General features: G+C 40.2%; 1 protein-coding gene across 1 annotated transcript; it reads right to left on the reverse strand.

The window, feature by feature from the left end:
- Positions 1-116: 116 nt before the first annotated feature.
- Positions 117-27,247, reverse strand: LOC139711724 (tumor protein 63-like). Its single transcript, XM_071623581.1, has 14 exons — positions 26,800-27,247; positions 25,980-26,088; positions 24,221-24,377; positions 19,535-19,698; positions 18,983-19,064; positions 18,220-18,397; positions 16,791-17,001; positions 16,159-16,283; positions 14,459-14,544; positions 12,916-13,046; positions 3,632-3,921; positions 3,042-3,195; positions 2,317-2,410; positions 117-1,211 (listed from the first exon to the last, which is right to left on the reverse strand). Exons 2-14 carry the CDS (start codon positions 26,072-26,074, stop codon positions 966-968), a joined length of 2,013 nt encoding a protein of 670 aa, XP_071479682.1. The 5' UTR covers positions 26,075-26,088; positions 26,800-27,247; the 3' UTR covers positions 117-965.
- Between the last annotated feature and the right edge of the window lie 555 nt (positions 27,248-27,802).

Below are 27,802 nucleotides of genomic sequence, written 5' to 3' on the forward strand. Positions count from 1 at the left end.
ACACTATTCCTGCATAAAACAAAGAGAGGAGCTAAGAGCAGATCACTGACAAGCATTTATAGTATGTCTCCAATGTCAGCACATGAAATCTGACTGGATGGATAATCCCTGGGTTGTTTTTTGTTTTGTCGAGTAATTGCTTCTTCCACACTCCTGGTCTACCTGGAGTCAAAGCAATTTACACCTGTCTGGTCGACATACGACCTCTTATCTCTAGGTTCTTGGGGAACGCGTCTGCAAGGAGTTCATCTCCTGCAATGCAGTCACATGGCAACTGTTTCCCTCTTCAGCTACAGCATCTCTAAGATGACAAAATCCATCTCAACTTGGCCCACATCTCCATGAAGAAACACCAGCACACGTTCACATCCAGGGAAAAATTGACCATATACTCCTTTTCCCCCGGTGTCATCTTTGAACCGCTGTTGTAATGGATCCTCTAATATGCTGTCTCCTGTGTGTCTGGCAGTAAAACCACCACCTTTCATCTCCACACAGCCGTAGTACACATGCACACATCGCACCAATCATCTCGCCAGTCAAGATATTTCCGCACACACTGAACGCTTCCATCCTCTCCGGTTCTTACTCCGCTTCTCGCGTCTCCCTGAAAGTCGCAAGTCTTAATCAGCTCTGAACACTCTGGACGCCTTCTTCCACACGGTGCACAAGAAAACGTGTCACAAGTGGGAATCCTCCGACTTCATACACAGCACACATACCTGTCCAGAGTCAGGGAGATCGAATTGCAGAACTATTCCTGGGCTGAATTAGACTCTGACACAGCACCCACTGTCATGCAAACATCCCTGTCTTGTCTCCTCCTCATTATTATTCAATAGCACTGGAGGTAATGGACAAGTACAGCCGAAAGCATAGAACAGCATCGAGCTGTATTAGTTTGGTGATTTTTGCTTCGCGTATCCCAGGCGAGATTTTTTCAGGCAGGGGTCGTCCCCGTTAGCTCACATTCCGGCGTCGTCGTAGTCCTCTTTCTCCACCTTGAAGGACAGTGTCTGCTTCAGAGTGAAGCGGGTGGCCCGGTAGCACTGGGAGGTGCTGGGGGAGGCGTTGGACTGCACGCTGATGGTGGAGGTGTTGCTGCCTCCCCGCATCATGGCTGGCACAGCCCCCAGTTGCAGCTTGGAGCGCAGCTCCACCACACTCTGCCAGAGGGTCTCCCTTGCATTGTGGGGGACATTTGCCAAGTCCTGCTCCGGGATGGATAAAAGATTAACAGCCGCAAATAACAAATTGAACAAAAATATTCAGCAATAATTCCACGTTTTCCATATATCTGGAAGTGAAAGACACATTTCCACACTTTCCATATTTCTGGAGGTGAAATACAGTTACTGTATAAAAGAAATGCAGTCTCGAGTCAAATAAGTTCTGAGAAAAATACAGACATAGAAATGTACAGTTTTTTGAAAACTAATACTTCCTGCAAAGACTAGAATGCTGTAATATCACTGTGAACTTGTAAGGCTTTGTGCTCATCATTCTTCCGTAATCCCTCTTAACTAGTTAGCAAGCCCACTCGGGTGTAGAAATGTGCCTCACTTCAACAGGAAGGCCAAAGTAACAAATTAGGGATTAGGGGGATTAGATAATCTGTATTCATTTGTAACTGGTTCCACATGTATATGCCAACTGGTAAAGAAAGAACTCCATCGTGCATGTCTATTGGCGTAGAAAGGTCAGTGAGGGGTAAGTGCAGCGGTACTGCAAGTGATTTATCAACAAGGCATTTAAAGGAGACCTCTGGATGATTTTCAGATGTTTATATTTGAACAACTATAAATCAATTAAACATTTGAACAACTATAAATTAATTATACATTTGAACTTCTATAAATTCATTATACCGAGGACAGAGTTTCAGAATTTACGATAACTGAGATGAAGAATAAGAATACTTTTGAAATTTATGAGAAATTGCAATGAACAAGGATGATGGCATGCCAGGGTCACCATAAAAATGCACGAGTAGGGACTCAGGGAAGCAGCACAAAAGAAGAAGGCATGCATAGATTATACACAGGTGAACTCGCAAACAAGTGGTATTGTAATGGAATTACACTGCTACATTTCTGATATATATGAGCTTACTATGTCATCATCCTTGTTCAGTGTAATTTGTTTAAGGTTTTTCAAAATATGGTTTCTCTGCTCAAGAACCACAATAAATTCCACAAATCTATACATGGAGCTGTTGATATATGTACTACATGATGTGAAATCATGAAAATCGTCTGGAATGCCCCTTTAAGCGATTTATCAACAGGGCACTGCCTTGGATAAGGGCTGCCTTACCTCAAGGTTGATCTCATCCAACTGGTGTACAGTGTAGACACCCTTGTTCTGAAACACCTCAAGGTACTGCTTCAAGCCAATCTGGGTCAGCCAGCTGGAAGGAAGGAAAGATGTCAAAAATAGAATTCAGTAAAACAGTGGAGGGGCTACACAGCAGGGCATTTATACATAGAAACAAATAAACAAACAACAAACATTTCTCCTAGTTACCCATATGAGCATTTGGGCAAAAATCTAGTATTTTAAAAGGCAAGTACCCAACAATACTTGCCCAACAACTGCCTTTAGTGGCCTGGGCAAGCTCTATTTGCATCATGAAGGAAATTTTCCAAATGTCTCACTGGATACAAGCTGAGACTTTAACCAAATGACTGGCCTGGAGTCTATTCAAGTCAGGACAGTTTGTGACCATCTGACATATAACAGTAATCAGAAATCAGTTCTTTTCTCTTTCCCCTTATCTGATCTAAACCTATAAAAATTTCTGCATCTTTATTATTGGATCTCTAAATAGCTGACTGAAGAAGGTATTATGGGATAACTCACACAAGAAAAATCAGAACTTGCGAACTTTAGATTTTTCTTTATTAAAGGCAAAATCTCACTACCTCCATCGGTATTCTCATTCCAATAAGATTCCCCTGTATCAATTCTATTTTTCTCTCTCTGGGGAAGAGGGTAGAAAAGTTGTAGGAGTTTGGGGAAGGAGTCACGTCTCAACTTACTGTTGAATGGTTGGATCTTGTGATGAAGAGGTGTGGTTGGTCAGAGTAGGGCAAGGATTGGGCGGAGTCAGCTGGCTGGCACTAGACACCCCAAAGCCTTGACTGGTGGGGACTGAGTCTACCTCCATGCCGATATTGGGACCATCCGATTCATCTGTGCATAATCATGAGTGAAGAACAGAATGCTGCATTTACCCATACCAGGTACTCGTGTTGATGGTCACAACTGGCACCTCTTTTTCCACACACAGACTGAATGACATACACATAACTGTACATGCAATGCAGGCTGTCAGGGTCACAAACAATGGTGATGTTCAAGTGATACTTTATTATACCACTGGACCATTTTGTTTTTCCTACATAGTTCTGAATGTCAATGGAAATGTCATAAGTAAAATGAATGAATGAACCGTTATACACATTTACATGATAAAACAGCTGCTTTGATAAAACAGTTGCTATGCTCACAGCAAAGCTTACAGCATGCAAATAGATGAATAAGAAATAATGATAATCAGCTTTACGATTACAACAGACTGGGTTCAGAGTTAAATTGGCACAAAAAAAAATAAAAAATGACAATTCACCTTTGCATATCCTAGTGTCTTGTCGCTGCAGACCAGTTGTAGAGGTAGAGGGTGTGTACGTCTGCAGGTTGGTGAACTGTGGCGTCTCCACGGCAACGGGCATTGCCTGCTGCTGGGAGGTGGACTGGGAGTTGGGCAGCGGAGCCATCTGCTGGTGGGGGAAGGACTGGCTGCGCCCCATGGACGGGGGCGGGGTGTGGTTCAGGGCCTGCCCCTGGGAACCAGAGGGCGGGGTACTCTGGAAGGAGCTGACCCGGGGCAGGCTTGGCGTGCCATTAGGCAGCAGTAGCCTGGAAATAAACAAACAAACACATTATCAATCTTGAGCAATAGTTTCTGTAAACTTTTTTTGAAGTAAGTGATGTTAAATGGATCTTATAGTTTTGGTCGAGACCTAACATCACGGTTTATAAAATTTTTTGGTGGGATAATGAAAAAACCTTTTATAAATGAAATATGAAAGAGTATGTAATTTCAAGAAGGATTAATCCTTTATTTGATGAAAATTGGTCTACAAATGGCTGAGATATCCAAAAAAGCAATCCTAATGAAATTGACAAGCCACGATCTTTAGGATCTCTTCGTTTTACCTTGTATTTAGATATCTCAGTCATTTCAAAACCAATTTTCAACAAGTAAACTTTTGATTCCCCTTAGAATTGTATGCTCTTTAACATTTCATAGAGTGGTTTCTAAATATCTCACAAAACGTTACAAGCTAAATCCTCACCTCAACCAGTACTGTACAGTCCCTCTTAACAGTTTACTATATGGAAAACTTTTGATAAAAACATATGATTTGAAATGATCTCGAGTTCAGACTAACTTCATTAAGTATTATGTTTTAAGGGAACTTTGCTTCACAAAGGATAATTATCCCCCCAAAAGCTGCAGACTCATGTAACTTTCATTGGTATCCCCCTTCCATTTTGTTTTGTTTTTGTTTTTTGTTTTCCCCAAGACCCAGTAGCGTGTGGTTTCATGGAGTGGAAAAGCTGGCCCTGTTTGGACATATTCAAAAAATCCCTGTAACAAATTATGCACAGCTTCAACATTGATCTCTATGCAGGCACCCACACAGCCACAGAATCTTGGCTCAAGTTGACCGTTACCCATGACATACCCTGCGATGCATGTTCTTGGCAACTGGTGTAATTCATGGTTTTCATATGCACCCGGTGGGCAGCAAATGAATTAGACCACTCATGAATACCCACATTACCAGGTCTTGAATAAACTGGAGTGCTTACACAGGGTGCTTAAATGACAACAAACACATTTCTAATGAAATTTTGTTGCAACACAAAATATTACCAACTTCTATGATGCATACAACTCCCTTCCATTTAAACAAGATTTCGATGCAAAAACAACAGAAAATTGCTGGTCGCGATGCAAAGTTCTAATGAAATTTTTGCTACGTCAGAATTCTGGTCCCAAATTATTATTACCAACTACTATGATGCACAAATTTCCATCCATTAAAACAAGATTTTGATGTAAAAAAGAAACCTGCGGGTCCCAAGGACTTTATTATATGGTGAGTCAACTGCAGTTTCTTTTTGATGCAAACTGTAACTCATTCACTGCATTTATTTAGGCATGTAGGCTACGAACATCATATTTTCACTTGAAAAAATGATTGCACTTATGATGGCCTCTGAGAGGAGCAATTTCTTGGCACATTGTTTCTTTATATCATTGTCCAACAGTTTAAGACATGCTTTACATTATATGGAGCTCCCCTCTCACCCCCTCCATGTACTAAATGCTTACCTAAAATTCTACAATCCGTACTCTCACTCTTCGTGACTGTGCATCACAAAACAAACAAAAAGTTGCACCCTTTGATTTTACAGGAGGACTCAAAAAAGGTCAAATGGGTCAACCAAGTCAATGTTGAGTTTTCCATATTTTCTGAAAGAGCTATTCTTCTTTTACATTATTCCTAAGTTTGGGATCATAAAATGAATGGAAAACTGTGTTTTCAGCAGTTTTTCTACAACCTTTTTTGTTTGTAAAGTAGTGAGATCAGGTATGTCTTGGAGGCCCCTTTTCATTTCTTGAAAATCCTTTCCACACTCTTCACTTTAAACTTTATTAACTTTTGCAAGAATCATCCTACTGCCTTGAAAGTTGGCATTAATCATGGACAGAATGTGTTGATAGAAAATGTTCAATTCAGCTTAATTGATAATCCCTTTATTGTTATTTCAATAAGGTACCAGGTGTGGAGCAGTTTTGATTGAGAATACTTTTGATAAGATTAGGTGCTTCCATAACATTTTGGACAAGCATTATCACATGTGACCTAGAATTCAGAACATCTTTCTCCCTGTAATAGCTCAATGCATGGGAAACATGACAATTCTCATACTTTATATTCTCTGCAATGTTTGCACAGTGCAAGGTTCTACCTTCAGTGATTTGCAGTTTCTAAAATAGGTGTCAGCCCTCAAAAAGCTTATCATTTCCAAGACAAGTGTGGGCATTTTGTTTGTTTCTGTTTTTTTTTTTCCAGACCAACAAACATCCTCAGAAAGAAGTTTGCACAGTATCCTGCAGATCTACAGAGCCATATTTCTCATTCCTATTGTGGTGTCTGACTTAGGAGAAATTGTTCCGTTATTGAACATCAGAGAGTCAATATCATTCCCGAGTATCTCTTTACATGATCACACTTCATCACTACACCACACAATTTCCAAATCAACTGGTTAGATTTACCCACACCACAGTCATATCAATCTCAAAAATTTCCTCAAGAGAATGACATCAACACAAAGAACAACCTGTTTAGTTTCATATATTTCTGTATTTTATTTACATACTTACAACAAAATTAAGACTTTAAACAAAATTAAGATCTCATAAATAATTTTCCCAGTTCTACAATATTGGTGTAATAAATACATGTATCCCCCCCCCCCCAAAAAAAAAAAAAAAAAACAACCAAGACAAGAATACACAGTTAACCCTTTCTGTGCCAGGGACTTTGGACAGTGTGTACAACATTATAGATTTCTGTGCCAGTTGGCATTTGAAGCAGGCAAAGGGTTAGGCGTGAAATTCCCTTCATTGCGCAAGGTCTGAAAGTTCAAGTTCAATAAAGTTAATGTAAGCATCACAGGTTATAAGGCCCCCCCCCCCCCCCCCCCCCCCCCCGCATCAGTCACATTTACCAATGCAAGTTAGGTGGTGATGATGTCATAACCCCACAGTTTACAGTTTACACAACACACACAAAAACTAATAATCTTTTCACAACTCCATTAACCCGTTGACGAGTCCCGAGTATACTCGGGCAGGTGTCTATAGGAATTGCGTGTTGTAGCAAAATCAAACCGTCCTCAACGGGTTACTAAAGTTACATTCTTCACCTTCAAATACAGGTAATTTTGAATTTGAATTATAAACACAGTGATTTTTGTGAAAGAGTGACATGTAATTTTGAATTTGAACTACAAACACAGTGATTTTTGTGAAAGAGTGACATTAATTTGCTCAATTACCCACCTAGAAAATCAATTTTTGTCGTTAACAGGCCTGTATACGAATTGTGAAGTGACGCAATCATTACACCCATCTCATTTGCATAAGTATACATTGACCACTATCACTACCAAAGTTATGTGAAACTACAGATTCTGTGACTTGCTTTCCTTTGACAATATTTTGCTCAAAGTTTCCACTCTGGCTGATCTTGCCCTTTTCACTAGAGTGAAGCTGAACAACGACAGGACTTCTCCCTTAAATGTTACAAATTTTCCATTACATAATGCCATTCAAATAGGCTCAAAGTCCAATGAGATATTATGCGAGGACATTCAGATAATTGAACGACTGCAGAAATATACAGACAACACATTGGCAGTGTCATTTATCATCAGCTATTACAAAATACACTTCCACCATTTGACAACCATAATATGCGAAAGTGGGATACAAGATGAATTTTTTGAGGTCTTCGATAGTTTTAGGCATCTATGGCAGGTTCATAACTTTTCTTCAAATTCTGTTAAAAAGCAATCCATAAAAATATCAATCTTTTTTACTCTCTATCATAAAAGTAGTTTTATAAAAGCACTTGGTAAATACAATGAACACAGTATTTTCAAAATACAAAGCATTACAATTGTATTCATCAAATCTAAAGCATTACACTGTATCTTTGAAATACACACATGCGTCAAAATACCATCAGTACCCTTAGGGATGTGCTTAGAGCTATTCCAATAAGTCATCTACTAAAAAAATCTGTATTCTTGTACAGATATATATTAATGCTCATTTAATGGACACATTCTAAAATATTGCTTCGAACAGCATGACCATGAACATACAGGTAATTTTATCCACGTCCAAATGTGTGGGAGGACAGACAAGCGTAGGTCCATTTTCACATTGCTTTGATGTGAATGTATCTTCACACATCTTCTACTGCAGGCATCCATTGCTGCATAGTCCCATGAAGTCAAATCCATGCTGGGTCAAAAAGAATTATGTGTTCCTTTCCTTCCTCCGTCTATTAGCACGAGACACACAGACCCTTCATTGAAGTAGGATAAATGAGATATTTGTCCCCTTTGTGCTCTCTTTTCTCCCATCAATTACGAGGGTATTCACCAAAAAGCTTCTATGTTAGCAGCACAGCCAATATTAAATACCAATTCAACAAAACGTTCAAGATGGCTAGAAAGTCATTGACCAGAGTAGAATCAGATGAACAGTATGCCAGCAGTTTCATCAAAATCAGATCTAACAAGCCAACCACACTCAAATTGGCCGTAGTAATGATGTCATCAACCCGCAAGTCCAACATTGTACCTTCCAGAAATTTTAAAATACTAGATTATGTTTTCTCATTTACATGACATCAATACAGATGTACTGTAACCTTGATATCAAATGAGCATTGTTACTTTCTATTATTTTTTTTCCCTTCTTGGTGGGGGAGGGGGAGTTGGTTTCTTGTGAGATGTGAAATAAAGCTTGTCACGTGTCTCAGCATAAGAAAGACCAATGAGGCGAGAGATTTGGTAGGTCTGGAGGTGTGTTCAAAGCAATGACATATTTGTCTTTGTTTAATCTCTGTACATTCAGCAAGTGACACATGAAACTATAAAATTCCACAACTTTCCCTTCTTTTTTTTTTGAGTCTTTAATTCGATAAAAGACTTCTCTTTCTGCTAATCAAATTTACTTCCTACATCACAGGCAGACATGACGAGGAACAGCACGCAGTGGAGGAATGAATGCCGGGAGATTGTCCAGCGGCCCAACGCTGACCATTTGTTTCCTCTCCAAGGGTGAACTGACCAGGAAGCAAATCCAACTTCTGTTCCAATTGCTCTGTCTGTGGCCACATGCCATCACTTTAACCTATTCACATCCCCCAACCCCCCCCCCAACCCCCACCCACCCCCCCCCCCAAAAAATGAAATCAGAAAGAGGCACTGAGGCATTAGTCCAACATATGCAACCAATAACACCATTTATCATCCCCCATCCCAGAATAAAAGGTATTAAAAAACCCCAGAAAACAGGCATGATTATGCCAATATTCTCCTCTTCTGTTTTTTCTATGAAGTCTCGCCACAGATCTGTTCCCTATTCATTTCATGGAATCCGACTGACGCATATGTAAAAAGAGCTGGTGAGAGATAGCATTATACTTCCTGAGGTATGAAATGTAGGCAGTTGACACACATCCAAAAAATTGCAAGAGATTGTTTCATCACCCCTGGAATACATAGTCACTTCACAAGCTAAACATCCATTCCCAAACATGACACTTTCTGCCTCTTCTCTTTGGTATCTAGAGTAAACCACAGCATTTTTATCTTTTTTTGCATCCGACAATCAAACATCCCATCTAAATATGTTGTACAAACTCTTTTTGCAGCTTCCAAAATATTTCAGGTTCTTCACGGTGGTTGCATATGACTTATCTACAAGGACTACATGGGGCAGATCCAGATATACATGTGTCTCTTTGTGGTTGATCTCACTTTACATGACATGCAGAATTGTAATCAGTAGCATAAGCTCTATATTTTGGCTGAGGTTTGACACTTTCACACACTGTTACCAGCGCTTTTGGCTTGCATAGTTACCTCTGGCAAAACATAAGGAAGAAAAGGAACAAGAGAGAAAAGGAGAAGGAAAGAAGAAGAAAGAAGTAAGAAAAAGAGAAGGAAAAGAGAATGGAAAAAAGGAGGAAAAAAAGGAAGATAGGTGGGAAGAAAACTTGCTCAATCCCACAATCCAGTTCCTCCGAAGATTTAAGAGAGTCATATGAAGACCGCCATCACTGCGTGTACCCAACACGGATGAATCTACGTGGCATGTGTCCACATTTGTTGAAAACGTCTATGTTCCTAACATCTGAAACGGAACATTGAGTGGGTGGGGCATGCATGGGAGGGAATAGGTAGGGCGCTACTTTTGTTTCTCGTTTCCACCCGATTTCTTAGTCTTTTTCCAGCAGAAGCGTTGAAGTTCGGCACGGATCCTGCAGCCAGGTGGGAAACGAGAAACAAAAGAAACCCTATGTGAGCAGGCACATTTTAGAGGATTTTTTGTTGTTGTCTTTCTCCTTCTTTTTCTTCCAATAAATCAAACGAGGTATGTGGGGCATACCTAACAATTGAAAGGAGTAATGCTTTGTGTTTTTGAGTTTGTGGAGTAATGGAAATGGTTAACTTCACCACCTATCCTTCATTGCTTTACCATTTACATTCCACTTGTTTCATTGGACTGGCTTAGACAAAAATAATCTGTATTGTTGTTCTGTTGTTTTTATCTTAATATTCATAATGCTTCCTAATAGGACTCTGATGTGATTTGCGTGCATTTCAACAATTTGCAAGTTTAGAAAATCAAAACTATGAAAATCAAATATAACTGACTCCATCTCATGAAACACAAATAAATGAAATACCATCACAAGATACAGCAAAACAAAACAAAAAGACAAAACAATTTCTTTCAACCTTCAGAATGCCTGTCGCTAAAAACAAATGGTGGCAAAAAGTTGGCTTCAAACATAACCACTTCCTACCTTATGACACTCAGTTTTAGATATTATAAATCTTCGAATGTTGAAATTTTAATTATCTCACTCCCTGGCCAATGACAACCCTAAACTGATCAGAACATGCTGTATGCAGGTATATAATGTTCAGGAATTCACTCCTCCTAAGCCACTACCTTTTCCCTGTTCTAAATGACAAGAAGAAACAACAACAACAACTTTAATCTCTTCAATGCCGTGTAGACCCTACTACTGTAAAAGTGGATATTTTCGCACGACTAGTTTTTCGTGCTCGGCCAGGAAAGAAGAATTTGCATGTTTATAATTCCGCGGTATCACGACATCAACTCCTGGAACACACGGCAAGCAAAAATATTCGCGTGCTGTTAATTTCGCGCTAGTTTCTGGCTGCGCGAAATGCGCAAAAATCTCAACAGCGCGAAAATTTCCTCCTTTACGGTATTTGTATTATTCTCTGAAATATTATCCAACTTCTTAGATGGGACTTCACTCTTCCAAAGGGCAAACATAAACACATAAAATGAGGAAAAGGAAAGGTTTGGCCATTTGAAAGTGCAATCTCTGTTCCACTGCAACCATTCACAATGAAGAACACAGCTGACTGTCCATACATTTCACATTTGAGGACAGCTGTCTTGATTGCATTTTTGCACGGTCTGCTTCAAGAAGAGCGTGTAGAAAGGTTAAGAATCGTACACACAAACCTAAACACACATCATACACACAAACACACACAGGCCTAACTTTAACAAAACACACACAAACTCATACAAATGTACACAGACACACACTCATTTTTTTCACACACACATTTGCATACACACACACTTGGTTTCTCTCTATGTCTTCAATCAAACAGCTTAACCAGCCATAGCAAGTTGACACCAACCACCATGTCTACATGATAAGCCAGTTTGTATCTATCCACTCATGAGCACATTTCCAACTTGACCGGTCTTTTTTCTCAGTTGGTTAGGCACTTCTACTCATTTTCAAAGAGACATAATGCATAACCTTGCCTGATATAACAATATCAGGATGTTTCATCAACGTTTGTCAGTGCTGACAACTTGAATCACCATAGTAACAGTCAGTGACCAGAGCATCTCAGCCAATCAAAACCAAGGATTTTGCTGAAATTGTCAGCGCTGACAAACGTTGATGAAACATCCCCCAGGTCACCAGAATGGGCTGTCACCTAACACTTCGGGAAGAATCCCTTTCATTGGTGTGCACTGAATGCTTCAACAAACTTTTTGTTGTTGTTGCAATTCCTGCCAAATACAACAACTTGGGGAAAAATGGGCCACCCAACCGTGCCACACCGCGCTAGCGAGCAGATTGATATAAAATCAGGGGTCGCACTTAACTTTTTTTTAAACTAGCCAGGCGGACTACTTAGAATCAATTTTGACACTGAAGCAATATTTTGGCTAGCCAGACGGACTAGTAACTTCAGAATTTTATGATTTTTGGCTAGTCCGACGTGATTTTGGGTGGCCAATGGCCAGCGGACCATCGCCAATTTCGAACCCTGAAAATGTGAACCTAAATCATTTTGATGAAGTGGCTTGGTTCCAGAACTATGACATAGGTCCAGGTCTTGACACCTATGATTTCTAGACTGTCATAAAGACTAGGGCAAGATTTGACTTGGAGAGGCTAGGCTAAAAATCATTTACTCAAGATGAGAACTAAAGTCTGTATTACTTTCCAAATGTTATAGGAGAGATTGGTGTATCAGATTTCTCCCCTCCCCCAAAATATATAAGTATATGGTTGAATCAACAATGATGATCTCACTAATAGACCAGTCCAATCCAAGTTATCAAAGTCCCACAGATATCAATATCACTTGCTATAGATCTGGATGAATATGTCTTTCAGATGTTTTAAAGAACAGTGGCCATATCAGCCTACACGGGTAAGGGGAATGGGAGTACAATATGAATCATTACCCTGTACTGCCTCGCAAACAGCAGATTAAGCACATGTGGGACTTGCAACCTGGGTGCAATGGAAATCTGTTTTTCAACCTCTAGACAAAATAATTTTTATATCTTTCAAAGTTTTTTTTTTTTTTTTAAATCAATGAGGGCACATCGGCTCTTTTGGAGAGACATGGGGCAGATTTCAAGTTGTTTCCCTCGCAAACTCACAGAATTTAGAAGTAAGAGAGAGCGGTTTGGTACGGTGGGGGTTGGTTGAAGGGAGGGGGAGAGAGAACTGTACGTACTGTTGATTGAGCTGAGCCTGTTGCTGTTTGTACTGCTGCATCTGGCTTGGTGTCACAACGTCCATCAGATCCAAGGACTCTTTGATCTTCATCAGCAGCTCATACTTTTCTCGTCCCTGCACCTGTTAGGGAATCAGACACAGCATTGGTGGAAAACAATCACTTTGCCCTCTACAAGAAAATGTGTGTGTGTGTTTTTCAGAGGAATTATGTTGCTGTTGCAAACATTAGCAGGGTTGCAAACCTCTCTGGATATTAAACTTAAGGCATAATTTACCATTTGCAGACGGCATTAGTGCTTTAGAATAGTTCCAAAATGTGAGTTTGGGATAGCATCTACAGTTATGGTTAAATGAGAAAAATACTGATATCTCCTTATACTTAAGGCTTTATTGCAAAAATGTAATATGGTAGGATGTTTTGCGATACAACAGACCTACACATATGCATCAAGTGTTTTCAAAATTCATAGCAAATCACAATGAACAAGGATGATGACAGAAGCTATGTTCAGACGGAGGCAGTTTTGGTCGGAGTAATTTCGGAGGAAGGGTCGGAGGAAGCTTGGTCGGAGTAACTTCGGAGGATAGGTCGGAGTAGTGCCCGTCTGGACAAGGTGGTGGTAACTTCCTCCGATCGGAGGAACTTACCACGACCTCTTCCTCCGAACGAGATACTCCAGAGTTTTCTCAGGAGTATCTCGCTACCACGACTAGCCGGTCGGAGTAAATTGCCCGTGCGGACAAGCCCTCGGAGTATCTATGAACTTACACACCTTACGACCTAAGTAAAACTTCCTGGGTCAAATCGCAATGTTGATATTTTGCGAGTACACGTGCAATTTCAACCTAGTCGATCGCGACGAAGAAGCTAGCGCTCATACAGAAATTTCCATCAACAAGAATGGAGAAGACAAATGCCACTGGTAAAAAACAATCACATGGTCGATGTGCGCGGCGCTACTACTTCCTGAAGTTACACCGACCCTCGCACATAAATTGGTCGGAGTTTCTTCCCACGACCGTCGTGTGGACACAAGGGTCGTGGTAGGATATGCATTTATTTGAATATCAATTACCGTGCCATAAATTTTTACTCCGACTAGAAATACGTCTGAACATGGCTATAGCAGCATTGCATAAGAATGTATTTTTGAGCGCTCAAGGAATACATGAGCCTGCTATGTCATCATCCTTGTCCAATATATTATGTACTGGGTTTCTAACATATTCAATCTACTGAAGAACTTTCATAAATTCCACAAATTCTATTCATACATTGCACTTTCGATTTATGTACTACATGATGTGAAATTCACACAAATCGTCTCAAATGTCCCCTTAAACACTTCTCATCCAAATTATTTCAATCACAGCATACAGTAGTCCACTTTAGAAACATTAATTACATACCAGCTGGAGATCACGAACGCAGCAGGTGTTGGGTTCTCCAATGATATGCATAGAATGTGAGCTATGCCATTAATATACAAATGTACAATCAACCACCTGTTTCCAGGCCTCCTAATACTTACCGGTATGTAGAAAATCTCCTCATCTGCTGCTTTCCTCCGCTTTGTGAAGGAGGTGACACCAAGAGATGAGGTAACTTTGCTTGCCCCTGGAATAAATCAAAATTAGAATGCAATACAAAGGAGCCATGCATCTCACAAGTCGAAACTCTCCTGCCCCCCCCCCCCATGCACCTGACCCCTAGATCCCCCCCATCCCCAACACATACACACACACACACACAAACAATCCTGTTTTAACTAATGCAATAGACCGTTTCTGTAATTCATTACAATTTATGGATGTTTCCATTCCAACAGCCTAGTAATGAAGCCTTTCATTCACCTGCTCCCTCCCATTAAGTTCCATGGGCAGGAATTTGCCTAGTTTTTGCTAGGTGGGGCAAGTCTCCGACAAGCTTTGTGGTTGTGAAGTGCAACTTTTGTGAACAAAGCATGCATAAAATCTGAATACACTACATAACCAGTCTACTGAATCATTTGAATTCCATCTCTAACATAATAGTAACCTTGTACAGGGGGGCACACTAACCCATTTTTTTTTTTTTTTCCTACTGGTCTGACCTGTCTGTTGGACCAGTACGTACCCGGTTTTTCCAGTTTTTACTGGTCCATTCCTGAAAACATTACTGGTCTGACGGTGATTTTTACTGGTCAGGGACCGTCAGACCAGTGCCAGTGTGCAGCATTGCCTTGTCATTTCAGTTCATATACAATTTGCTGAGTGATGACCCTGCAGAGTCCCCCCCCCCCCCCCCCCCCCCCGCCATGCATTATACAATCAAACAACACTTTATTTCATCTTACCCAAGATGTTAAACAGAAACATTGAACTAAAAAGAAATACTGTACACAGTGTATTTCTTAATTCTAACACATGGAGAAAATAATGACAAGAAAATTCTACACTTCAATGAACACTTCAATGAATCATGCTGCATGATCATTTTTCTTTAGGTGATCCACATAACAGATCCATATTCAGGATAATTTTTTTTTTAAAGGATGCTTGCATACTTCCAAGGTGGAGGACCCCGTTTACAGTGCGAGGCGAGGCCGCGGCTCGGCCGCGGCCGAGTCCAGCCCCACTTCAGTGTAAACGCGCAAAAGGCCAAATGCGAGGCCAAAATTGGCCTCGCATTTGGCCTCGCTCTGGAGGTGGTCTCGGCCGTGGCCGAGCCGCGGCCGAGCCCGGCCTTTTCTTGGTGTAAACGCAAACTGGGCCAAATGCGCGGCCAATTGCGCGGCCAGTTTTAGTCTGGCTTCCAAACCCTCTGCCTGTATCTTTCGCTGTTCAGGATATCAACCCCCTCAACGTCGAAAACTAGTATAGTTTAAGGTGGTTTTGTCCTGCAAAGGATTTTTTCCTTTGGCAAAGGCCTTTGACCGAACGGCGACTTCGTCGCCACGGAATTCAGTTGGCAAAGGGTCTGAAAACCAGACAATACCAAATTGCGTTAGTTTACAAGCAGAGCGCCACTACGACCAAATAATGAAAGGTTTGAATCGAAAGCGCGGCCGAGCCCAGCAGTGTAAACGGACAAAATTGCGAGGCTCGGCCGTGCAATTGAGGCCGGGCTCGGCCGTGGCCGAGCCGCGGCCGAGCCCGGCCCCGCACTGTAAACAGGGTCCTAGTGACCCTTATGCCTTAGTGGAGGTCTATGCTAATGCACAGTTTCTACTTTTCTTTTTTTCAATCTTACCTCTCTTTAATGGCTTCTTGGGCGGTGCCTTCGTCTTCTCCCGCGACTTCTCTTCACTTTTTCTGTCTCGTCCTGGGCAGGCGCAGACTCTCACATCCAGCACTCTCCTCCCTAGAACAACATTGCTGGGGAGGGAGGAATTTAAGTAAAGGATGGAATAAGTGATAAAACTCTGCATCTGTGTGCACAATTCCAACAGCAGACACTCCCACAACATAACTAATGCTTTCATATGATCACCTTCATAAGATCACCTTAAAAGGAAGCTTAGAGGGGGATATTTTCAATCATAACTTCAAGAATATTCCTTGTTAATTTACAAGTGAGGTAACACTGGAAAGGTTTTATTTTACTCTATCACCTACACTTCAAGCAGTTTGAATGTGAAAGGGAAACTTTTTTTCAATATAGAATTTGCAGAGATATATGCAGAGGTGCCAATCTAATTAACAGAAGAGAAGGATTTCTGTAGCAAAATCCCCAAAGAGGTTTAACCCTTTGAGGACGGACTAATTTTGCTGCAACACGCATTTCCCATAGACACTTGCCGGAGTATGATCGGGACTCGTCTTCAGCGGGTTAAGGTTCAGGGGTCAACCCGATAAGTCAATTCTCTCCTGTGACCCACTCACTTGTTTTCCAGTGTAAAGAGAAGCTGAATCTTTCTCCTGTTCAGGCCTCCAACGCACGATATGAAGCACTTGAAGCTGAACAGGTACTTCGAAAACTCCGTTCCAACCTGGGGGGCGATGTACGGCACGCAGAGCTGGTGTCGGCCATTTTGGTCTGTGAAGTACTGGGTGCTGGGGTCACTACACAGAACCAGATGATTGGCCGACATGTCTGCCAGATGTCAGGTGGTGCAGGGGGAAAGAAACAAAGCAAAAACTCTCTTTACTCAGGGTACTTTGCATATCACATGACCTACACAAATACTGGTCAGTGATTGGTCAGAATGCAATCATGTGACTACTGCAACGATGTTTAAAATCATTACACTGCCAGCAGTTATGTCACATTGGGTAATATATGTAATACAGGACGGCAGTAGGCCATTTGTAATGTTTTCCCAAAGGGCAGAGCATTCGTGGGAATGTTTCCCCATGGGAAAAACATTTCTATGTTGATGAATGGCACAGGAGGGGAATGTAATAAAAGGAGGGCACACAAGTTAGGTACACACTGCATAAATGAGGCATAAAGAAGAGACTTGTTGGTAATGCTGTTTATAGAGAAATCTCAATATCCCATACAATTCAACTGACAATGACTTTTTATCATTGGATATACACATGAACATTTCTAGCCCCAAGGTTTTGAAATGACATTTTCTGGGAGGTTGAAATCACATTAATCAAAGAACATAAAGGCAATTATTCTTCAACCACTGACAGGAAAACTCTTTGGCAAGTATAATGGATCATTTCTTGACATTCTTGTTTAACAATAGTTTCACTCTGAATATTACTGTGATGATATACAGATAGACCAGACTGACACAAATGTGTAGAAAAGTGATGATTGTAATTACAGTCATGACTTTCACTTGAGAAACAGCAAAACACAAAGAAACAAAAAAAACCCCAATTGTCATTTGTCAAATAAACATTAAATTTACTTAAGATGGAAACCTAAAAACAGAGTGGGGGAGGGGGGGGGGGCAAGAGAATTTCATTCAGTGATACATGAAGTGCAGTAGAGGGTCGTACTAAAGAAGTTAGATATAACTAAACCCTTTTATAACAAGATGATTTTGCACCTCTCAACTCTTACATTTCTTTGGGTTTTTTTTTGTACCCCTGTATAGTGAGAAACCTGCTATACCACAGTAATTGTCATTCTATTTATGTCCTCGCTATGACGACGTCCCCTTGTGTACACACAGTTTGCACTGTTCTGGGTATCAACCAAAAATATGTGTGCGTGTGTCTGCCTGCATGTGGCAATCACCACAATGAGAAGCCATGTGCAAGCCTTGTGCTCGCCAAGTCGCATGCTTGCAAGCTGTGTGCTTGCAAGCTGTGTGCTCTCAAACCGTGTGCTCGCAAGCCGTGTGCTTACCATCCGGCGGGCCAACATGGTTTGGGCATCGAGTCACTGGCTCGGCTAGGTTCTCTGCCTGCTTGAAGATCGGCAAGACCCTGATGTAGGAGCCTTGCGGTGGCGGATTCACAGTCTTGAACTGGATCGGACATGACTTGTCCTTGTCCACAAAGAGCTTTTTCAATATTGGCGAGTACTGGAAGGGGGAGGGTAAAATGAAAGAGACATTGTAAGCGGAACTTCCCATTTCCTTGATGGCATATGAGGTGAGCATTATTGAAAGGTGCCTTGCCTTCATTGGGAATAACTGCTGTTTGTTTGTACACTATGATATCATCTTGAACAATTAGAAGACAAAAAATAAAACACAGGCAGTGATCTACCTAGCACTGTATGCCACGTGTACCATTTCTCAACATTCATGCCACACTCGTAACTGGTGAATCTACTCTTGTTTGAATGAAGTGGTATTCTTTTTTTTTTTTATGTTGTTGGCCTTCAGACACCAAACAGCAGAAACACAAAACAAACTATAACAAAATCCACAACAGCAAACAACTATGTAAAAAAAAAACAGTAAATACTTGTTATTTCATTTTCTTTCTTTTCTACCCCCCCTTTTTTTTTCATTTTATCTCACTTTGCTCACAGACCCTCAATGTCTCGATTATTTACTTCCATTCGTAATTATTAGAGACTAATTGCCCTGTTGCTTGTCAGAGAAAAATGGATGTTCCTACAAAACTTTCAGAAACATCATAACTGTTGCTAGGAAACGTACCGTCCAGCTGACGCTCTTTGCAGCCTGCGACGTCGGCTGTCCGAGGTTGATTTGAAAGTCATAATCTCCCGGGTATTCCACGCTGGTGACACAAATAAAAACAAAAATGAAGACTTCTTTTTAAACTTTTGATAGATAAACTATTCTATGTTTAAGGATAAGTTTCTACAATTGGTAAATTCTGGTAAATTCTCTCTGAATCTTTTGCAGATTTCATGAACTCCACAAGGCAAATTTAATCTTCTCCAGTATTTAAAGACATGGGCCCTGTTGCATAAAACCCTTACCGCTGGACTTACCGCTCCTTTCTAGCGGTAAGTCTTCAAATTAGCGGTAAATCTTATAATCCTTGATGCTGATTGGCTGTGACGCCTAATTTTGATGGTAGTTACCGTTTAAATTCAATGGTAAGTTTTATGCAACGGGCCCCAGAAGTGAAAATGCAGACATGCAAATTTAATAGCAACATAATTTCTGCCAGCACAAAGCTCCCCAAGAAAATGATGAGTTAAACCTGAGACACAGACAGAAAGAGAATTGAGGTTAACTTACTTGCTGGGTAACACTTGCTGGACTTGGTTTGGAGGAGGGGTGCACGGGGGCGGCGGTGGGGTGGTTGCATCCGTCGCTGATACGTAGCCAGTGGAGCTGGGCATATTACTACTAGGGGACTGTTCGTTACCTTGTGGCGGTAGAGACTCAAGCTGTGCAAGAAACTGTAAAAGACAATAAGAAAAAAAAATGTACATCAGTCATAGTATAAAAAAAACCCTTTGCATTCAAAAAGAAATACACATTTCTCTGAATTATATCACCAGTAGCATGTTTAATATCTGACATACCAACACAATTTTCATGACATGAATTGCTACTGAGAGGAAGGGGGTGAATTATGGTTAATATGGTACAAAGACCAACTGCAACATATTTTTTCAATGTGAACAACAACAACAAAAAAAATCATGGGAGTGCACTCAAGCCAATTATCTAGACAGATATAATAGGTACTAAAACCTCATTACAAAAACAAACTGGCAACATTTTTGTGATAGTGGTTAAAGAAATACAAACTTTTATGCCTTAGACCCCGTTTACAGTGCGGGGCTGGGCCGAGCCGCGGCCGAGCCCAGCCTCAATTGCGAGGCCGAGCCCCGCAATTTTGTCCGTTTACACTGCCGGGCTTGGCCGCACTTTTGATTCAAACCTTTCAATATTTTGTCGTAGTGGCGCTCTGCTTGTAATCAAACGCAATTTGGTATTGTCTGGTTTTCAGATGAAGTCGCCGTTCGGGCAAAGGCCTTTGCCGAAGGAAAAATCCTTTGCAGGACAAAACCACCTTAAACTATACTAGTTTTCAACGTTGAGGGGGTTAATATCCTGAATAGCGAAATAGTACAGGCAGAGGGTTTGGAAGCCAGACTAAAATTGGCCGCGCATTTGGCCCAGTTTGCGTTTACAATGAGAAAAGGCCAGGCTCGGCCGTGGCCGAGACCACCTCCAGAGCATGGCCAAATGCGAGGCCAATTTTGGCCTCGCATTTGGCCTTTTGCGCGAGGTGGGCTCGGCCGCTCTCGCACTGTAAACGGGGTCTTACAGACATGTTAAAAAGCAAAGTCACTAACACTAAAGGACTAGAGAACACACAGAAAATACAAATAAAATATCTATAAAACTTCCCAGATCACAACCAAAATTTAATCATCTGTTCCTCGTGTCATATCAACTTTTCCTGTAAGTTTCATATCCAAATTCGTATGCAACTTTTTGAAATATTTGGCAAACAGACAAATGCCGTCAAAAACACATCCTCCTCGGGGAAGGTAACATTTCATAATGACAATTAAAAATGGGTCTTGTAATTATGCCCCATAGAAGGTATGAAATTTCAACAACAGAAACATTCCACTTTATTCATACTACAACATGTACTATTAAAGGCATTCTCAAACAGAATATGATTCTTCTTGACCTAGCCCTTTGACTGGCATAAATGATAGATCATATTTCCTGTCTACACACTGCAAAGAGAAAATTCTGTCATTTCCTCGGAAATGTCATGCCACATCCTCGTCTATCATTGTGTAATGTCAACCACACAATTACTACTCAATTTTCAAGAAAACCAGTGGATCAATCACAACTTCCTACCAGCAGAGGTTTGGGAAGCGGTTGCAAGCGAACCATTTTCCAAACGAATAGACCTCTGGCACTAAGTCACAAAGACTTGAAACAAGAATACATATTGTACTCCATAATTTTGTCATTTGGCAGTATCAGCAGTCAAAACAGCACCCAATGACAACAGAGTATGGCTATTTCTGCAACAACGATTGTTAGCTGAATGCAAGTCTCCAGATTTGCATTGTAAAGCATGGACAAAAAAACAAAACAAAAAAATCACTAAACCGTGCGATCAGCAATACACTCCAAATCACAAGAATTCTTGGCACTGTTCAGGAATTGCGCAATTATTTCAAAAATAGTGCAACAATCTACACTGCAGTGGATGTCTGTAACATTAGAGCAAATAATCTCAATATTTTCTATCCATCTTTCAAAATATACATTACAACATCTATGAACTGATGGGCAAGAGTGGTCATTTCAGTAGATATTGGGCAATTAACAGGGCATTTCTGTCCATCTAAACTTGCACCAAAAATCTCGGTATTTAGATCACAATTGAAATACTACTACAAAATATGTCTGCGTGCACCTGCCTATGGTCTGAACCGCGGTGCTACAAACCCATGTATGGATGTCCGCATGCCAAGGGAACCCATAGTTGCTGTTGGGCATGTAATATTTATAGCAGCTTGCCTGCAAAAAATATAGGGCCTTTGCTTAAAGGCATAATTAACCATTTGCAGATGAAACAAAATCCCAGCATTTGTGCTTTGAAATAGTTCTGAAATGTCAGTTAGGGATAGAAACAACCACTGTAAAATTTTGAATCGGTATAATCAATGTTGAATATTGTTAAATACACAAAATGTGAACAATAGGTATAATAAAACTGTTTCCAGACTAACCCGTCAACAGTTAAATGGTTTATTGAGAAAAATACTGATATGTCCTTTTATTTTAGGTCTTATTGCGAAAGATTTATACCGTAGGGTGTTTTGTGATACAACTGATCTACACACATGCATCAAATGTGATATCTTGAATATTTTTGAAATCACTGCTCCCAAAGGTAAACATGACCTTTAAGAGCCTCCTACTCTGATAAGTGTGGAACTTGATATTTTGTGATGCTCTGCTAAATATACCACGATATGCAGGAATTAATGCTACTTCCTTTACAGGTCCTGTAGGTCCTACATGAATTATCACCTGAAATTTACATGAAATTACGTACACTGCATTCCTGTTTTAATGTTGTTTCTGCATCGATCAACAAAATAATACATGTTGGTTGAGCGCCATAAAACAAATCATTGGCCTGATAGTACTCTAATATGAATATACCAGTACCATAGTATAAATCATATATCATTTCCATTGTAGTGGCCTACGAGTTTTTGACAACTGTAAAATGCTGATCACATGCCCTTTTTTTTTCTTATGAGAACAAAAATATTACAACAGCACTACAATCTTTCATATTGCATTGATGAGTATAATGCCTTTTATTACAGAGCATTGAAGTTACATGATTTGAATCTACTTACAATCATTTCAAGTCATAGCTTTAACGAATATATGTGAATAAAGAGAAAGAAAAACGTAACAATTCATATGATATAACACTCCATAAAAAACAGTCAATTGTAAAATAAAGACATCCATCCATCAACATAGAATACTATCAGGCTCACAGTGTTAGAAATGCATGGGCTTGCCCACACCTAACTACAGACTTGTGACCGAGTCCCAGAATATTCAGACTGTCACAGAGCAATAACTGTCAACTAACGGTAAGCTTCTACACTCCTATGCCATTATAGCAAGAAAGAAATTACCTGGACATAGATGGGTACGGCAGCCCTCTCTTCCTCTTCCTATGAATGTATCGTGAACATCACTGTTTCTCACAATCTTACTCCCTGACAACATTGCGTAGGTCAATGCTTCACACATAATTCTTTCTATTTCCAGACTCCCTTCTCCCGCACACACAACCAGCTGTGTACTACACTGTGCATCCACGTCCAGCCATCCAGAACTACTTTTGGCTCATGCATATGCAATAGAGCCTTATACATATAAGGAAGTGGGTTGTCCTTATCGGGAGGGTAGGTTACAAGCATTGTCCAATCACACAGCAGAATGCGGGGTGAGAAGGTTAGACTGGATGATGTCATCCTAGGGGCCTAACCTGGATTGTATTTGTAAACAAAACATGTCTGGACAAGTTTACCGGGTCGTTCCATTATTGCACTGACACGTACGGTGAGGGGCAGGACAAGAGAACACAGTACATGTGGGACTGAGCAAAAAGAAGATCATGAAGAAGCCATTGCATTTTAATTTTAAAAAGACAGATTTTTCTTCTTCTTTTTTTTTGGATAAAGTTTATATGGTCTGTCAAGCAGCTACAACTCCTTTTTTCCCCAACTACGGAATGATAAACCCACATAATCTGTACTTTTTTTTATTAAAGTGACTGTGAAAGAAAACCACCTCTCAGCAAAGGTCCACTGCTGTTAAACACTGAAACAACTACTTTTCTCCTTTTTCTTGTCCATTAAGGTGGGGGGGGGGGGGGGGTGAGGGAGCATCATATGCTTTCTTTTTTTTTTCAAAACTGAAATGAAACATGGCAATATTTTTTCTGTCAAAAACATGCAAATGTAAACAATTAAAAGTGCATCATTTTAGCCTTCTGCTGCAATCATGTATTTCACAACTATTTATGGTCTATATATTTAGAATTACACATAAAACATAAATATCACTACAGAGAGAAGTACTCTAATCAGATGTACATGGTGTGCTATGCACAATATATGCAAGTGAAAACACAATTGTTATCATGCCACACTTTTCCATTACATACACGTACATGCTCATCCATCATTTAATACACTAATATGAGCTCATACCATGCCATCGTTGGCCCAATTAAAAAAAAAAAAAAATCACACAACAGCTGACCATTTGCACTCCAGGATTAATACAGTTAGCCTAGGCATCCACAACACACAAACACACAAACACACAACACAAACAGAGAAAGATAGACAATATAACAATCAATATATAATTTTTCAAACTCAAATTGGCAATCCTTACCGAGGACTGCTGGCTGTCTAGCAGGGGAATATCAAGTTGTGGTTCCATATGCAGCTGTTCAACGCGGAACTCCACCTGATTTTCCACAATGTTGTTCTCCCCCGGCACCTCATCATAATTGTCCAAGTTTACTTGGATTGGTTCCTGCAAGACCAGTCTGAAATATGACCAGAACAAAAATATTTGTGATGCATTGCGCCTAAAGCTAACTTCAATCGCAACCTCCAAGAATTAAAGACACACACAAACACAAAAAAAAAAAACCGGTAGTGGTATTGGAACCAGTCTAAGCATTAAGTAGCCGTTAGCAAAAGGTCTTCAAATTTTAGTCAGAGCTTGTACCAAAGCCTTTGACAAGAACTTGCCTCTTTCAGGAAGTATGGCTATGGAAAAGTCTTATTAAACCACAGCTAAAATTTTAACTTCCCCCATTTGCAACCACATGTGAGATAGCAGCTAGCTCTAGAAAATTGATGAAGATAATATCTACCTTGCTGAGGAGTAGACAGAAAACTGAGCTTGAGTAGGCCCTGCACCTTGATAGTTGCACATTTTTTTGAAGCCGGCGTCTTCCACAGGCGAGTCTACGCAACAACCCATGTTCCGCAATGACATTCCCTGACAATACCGCTAATCCCCAAAAGGCATACCTTCTATAGAGTAGCATATCAACTGTGCAAACAAAACTTCTCTCCAAACAAGATTCCAGAGACCTGTCTCCTGGAGTAATAAATCTCTAGACAGAGATCACAACTTTTTTTCTTTTTCTTTTTTGCCCTTTTCTCTAAAGCAAATGATCTCATCCAATGTATACTAATGACATTTTTTTGCAACACAATGCATATCATCACGTTATCTACACTACTATGTCAACATTGCGAGGAAAAACCCTGGCACATTCAAAGGTACTGCAATTTACTAAAAGAAATCAGGGCGGAGGGAGGGGTGTCAGCCCGACACCCAAGGTACCTTGGAAGACAAAGTTCAAGAAGCCAAAATCAGGACAGAGATTTGGTTTTTCGTCTCTTGCATGACGTGAATATATCTGACAATAGCGATAACACCGTCTTCACTGATTGGTCAGAGGCACAAATGGGGAATACCCTATCATTCATCAGCACACATTGCACAACGAGACAGTCCAGTCCTATCCATAAACAGATCCTACTGTAGTTTGATCCTAAGTCTGCTACTTCCACTATTGTTCTTAAAATGTGAAAGATCTGATGCAGCTAAACATTGCAGAGAAGTAATGATCCAAGTACAAACTATTTGCCAAAAGAACCATTAAAAAAAAAGACCAAAAAAAAAAGGTTACACAAGGTAAATAAAAATAGAGACAACAGTGTGAATCTGAATTTTTGTGGGTTAAAACACTCATCCAAACATACATCAAATGGATGAATGATAAAACAAATGAAGAATAAAATGCCATCACAGGTCATTTCACTTTCCATACACGTGATTAACATTTCCCACTGACCAATAATCTAAAACAGAATAATCTATGATGTCAAGTTACATGTATTATCAAGGCTGACCTTTATTTACTTGTTACATTAAGAAACGAGACAACACAAAACACAAATCAAATTTTTCAGCCAAACAGAATACTCTTGTTTTTTGTTTTTAAACAACCACATCAATCAAACACAATGAGCGATCACACACAATTCACTTGACAAAGTAATAATGGATTAGTCAAGCTTCAAGCTAAAAGCATGCACGTTGGTCAATTGCAAGGTAAAGTTACACTCACCCTTGAGTTGCATCATCTTGGAGCTGATCCCACAGCCGCATGAAGAGCACCTCTTGGCTCATTGTCAGCCCATCCTGCGACTGCTGGGACGCCATCTCCAGTCGGGTTCCTACCAAGAACGGGGTAAAAAGGCAAAGAGACGAAGAGTACTAAAAGTCACACGACATACAAAAATGCGGAGCACTGTTGCTGACAGCCATTGAGTAATGTTGGAGCCAAAATGTTGGCAGACTTCCAAGGATATCTTACAACTACCTCTGAGCATGAGAATTTACTCATTTTTCGTTGGCATGACACACATAACATAATTTCAAAGCTTTTTGACATTTCCATGACAATTTACAACTTCCTACAGTTTCCCTCTGAGAAGAAGAATTTACTCATATTTCGTTGGCACAGCACTACTGACAAGATTTCAAGGCTTTCTGACGTTTCTACGACAACTCATCAGGAAGGGTATAACTTTATAATATTTTAAGTTGGGTTTGAATAAAAATTGGCACAATCAAATAAACAGCATAGCGGAAGTTGACCAAACAACTGGTACAAATAAATCATCACTAATTTTCTGTTTCAATATGAAATTAAGAAGAAAATTTTGCATAAATCTCTCATCATTAACCTGTCATATCAAATATTAGCGGGGTCAAAAATCGTGGCAATGATAATTTTTGGTAGTGGGACAATTATTAAAAATAAACATGATTTGCAGGCATAAACCAATTGGAAAGTTGTGAGATCATTGCATATTCAGTTAACAGCCTCAAATTTCTCAAATCACAATCTTACAACTTCTAGTTTGCTCCACATCTGAACTCACAAAATTTCACGAAGAGACTCTGGAATGACGAGGGTGGAAATGGATGTTGTGTCCTTTCAGCTTCATGCAGCGTTGTTGGATTACGGTGGTGGAACTTGCAGCTCAAATTGCAGCGCAATGCAGCTTTTGTTTTTTCGGCGGATCGTGCAGCATTTATGTTGTGAAGGAATCCTGGAAGCCCATAGCGTCATGCGCAACAGAGCCACGGGTCACCCTGTAAGAATCAGTCAAGGAAAAAAAAAAATTAATAGATAAGTGCTTCGAGATCACAAACCTCACCCAAGACTGGTCAAAAACTTTCCTAAAACAAACACTTGCAAAGATATGCCTTACTTGACAAAGGTCTAGTAACGACAGCAAAGGCTAATGATAAAAAGAGCAAGAGTTCGAAAAGCACGAAAACCTGCAATGACACCATAACATATAAGTAAGAAGCTCTTAAGAAGCACAGAACAGAACGGTAGAAAGTAAAGAAATAAACAGAAAACAGAAATGGGAACCAAGAGAAAAAACACCAAAAACAACAGAAAGAGAAAGGAAATAAAATCATGCTAATTCTTCCCTCAATGTTTTTACTCTAGGACATACAAAGAAATTAGAATGACTGAGTAAGTTTTGCAAAAATCACGACAAAAAAAAAAAAGACAGAAAGCAGCTGGGATGGACAAATTTTCATAAATTCAATCAAACAAATACAATACCAAGTTGATACTGGTGAAACTGACGGCAGTAGAAATGAACAGGATAATTACAGTAGCAGGCCAGGGCAGGGAATAGTAGAAGCGAAAACTGTCTGATGATCAATCGTCCAAACTCTCAACAGAACTCGGTGTTACATGTCTGCTCTCTGCAATCTATATCATTGAAGGGGGGGGGGTGTTCATTGTAAGATGATGTGTAACACTCCTAAAGTTGCATCACACTTCTCTGAGGTTGTAAGGACATGTGAAACAGACCTCTTTACAGACACCCCCTACTACATGTCAGACAGACCTGCAGACAG

This window comes from Diadema antillarum, unplaced genomic scaffold (assembly GCF_040938485.1).
Source record: "Diadema antillarum isolate AM-2024a unplaced genomic scaffold, OU_Dant_1.0 seq00001697_RagTag, whole genome shotgun sequence".
Lineage (NCBI taxonomy): Eukaryota > Metazoa > Echinodermata > Echinoidea > Diadematoida > Diadematidae > Diadema > Diadema antillarum.

Bases quoted from the DNA above. Each gene is read 5' to 3' on its own strand.
- LOC139711724 (XM_071623581.1), bottom strand. From the start codon at position 26,074: ATGGCGTCCCAGCAGTCGCAGGATGGGCTGACAATGAGCCAAGAGGTG. The intron at 19,699-24,220 runs GTAAGGATTGCC...TGTCTTTTACAG, and splicing joins TAGACAGCCAGCAGTCCTCG to TTTCTTGCACAGCTTGAGTC. The intron at 3,922-12,915 runs GTTCTCTCTCCC...GTTTATTTCCAG, and splicing joins CTCAATCAACAGTACGTACA to GCTACTGCTGCCTAATGGCA.